Genomic DNA, 1,113 nt, shown 5'->3' with positions numbered 1-1,113 from the left:
AGCCGGGCCTAAGGCGACCAGCGGGGGACCAGAGGAAGGAACGGCTGCGGGAAGCACACCTTCCCCCGGGCCTTCTCCCTCAGAGCGGCACCACGGGCTGCTCTTAACACCGCACGGTCCCGCAGAGCCCGGTATCAGCAACAGGATCATGCTTGAAGGGCCCGATCCACTCAACCCCGCCATGACACCTCCATTCCACACAAGAAGCTCCAAGCAATTTTATTCTACAGAAAAAATAAAGTACTGGAACAAAATAAATTGTTTCTGAGGCATTTAGAGCACAGAAATAATGGTTTTAACAATATTTAGTATCTATTTCCTTCACGTGAGTGCAACACGATACAAATTACAAATTTTACTCACGTACAACTACCCAAAGCCCATTCTGCACATACGTTCAGAAACGAAGAGGCTGTGTCCCTAAACAGCCCCTTTAATAAAGGTAGCACAGCTCCTCCTCTATCTGCCAAAATTTTGCGATAGGCTGAGAGTTAGACTAGCAGTACAACAAACCAATAAATTAGAAATGTAATAAAATAAAGTTCTCTAGAGCTGAATATTGGCTGACTGAACAAACAGGGGAGAGGGGAAATATTCTGTGAGGGCAGCTCACGCTCTGGCTTCTGCTTCTTCCTGGACAAAGTTATTTCAGAATCTGGAAGTCCTTGTGCTCCAGCGCCATGATCTTCTTCTCGTTGCTGAACTCAGCTCGGCTGATGCGGGACTGGGGACTTCCTATCTTCCTGAGCCATTCCTGCAGCTCCCGAACCCTGGCAGTTGGACCCTGAATTTGTCCTTGCACGGTGCCGTGGCTAGTATTTTGGACCCAACCAACGAGTCCTAGCCTCTTAGCCTCCCCCTGAGAAGACAATGCAGAGCAAAACTAGATTAATCCCAACTGTAAGAGAGCTACAGAATGACATTCACATACAGGAATCAATTTTATAGGTCAGACACAGACCTTCAAGGAAGCTCCTATGGCTCAGGCAGCAGAAGAGTAGCAGGGGATTCACCCGACTGCTCATTATATTCTTCCACATGAAGAACTGGGGCTGACACGCGTTTTTCAGTCGTGCTTACGTAACGCCAGCAGCCCTGAGAGACGGCAGCCCC

General features: G+C 48.6%; 1 protein-coding gene across 1 annotated transcript; it reads right to left on the bottom strand.

Annotated features, from left to right (window-relative positions):
- Window positions 1-643: 643 nt before the first annotated feature.
- On the bottom strand, window positions 644-859 carry ACYP1 (acylphosphatase 1, erythrocyte (common) type; the record flags this gene model as incomplete). Its single annotated transcript, XM_009586315.1, has 1 exon — window positions 644-859. A coding segment is annotated over one exon (216 nt), but the record flags the coding sequence as incomplete, so codon positions are not given.
- Between the last annotated feature and the right edge of the window lie 254 nt (window positions 860-1,113).

This window comes from Fulmarus glacialis, unplaced genomic scaffold (genome assembly GCF_000690835.1).
Source record: "Fulmarus glacialis isolate BGI_N327 unplaced genomic scaffold, ASM69083v1 C13718791, whole genome shotgun sequence".
NCBI lineage: Eukaryota > Metazoa > Chordata > Aves > Procellariiformes > Procellariidae > Fulmarus > Fulmarus glacialis.
This window is presented reverse-complemented; position numbering and strand designations above follow the sequence as displayed.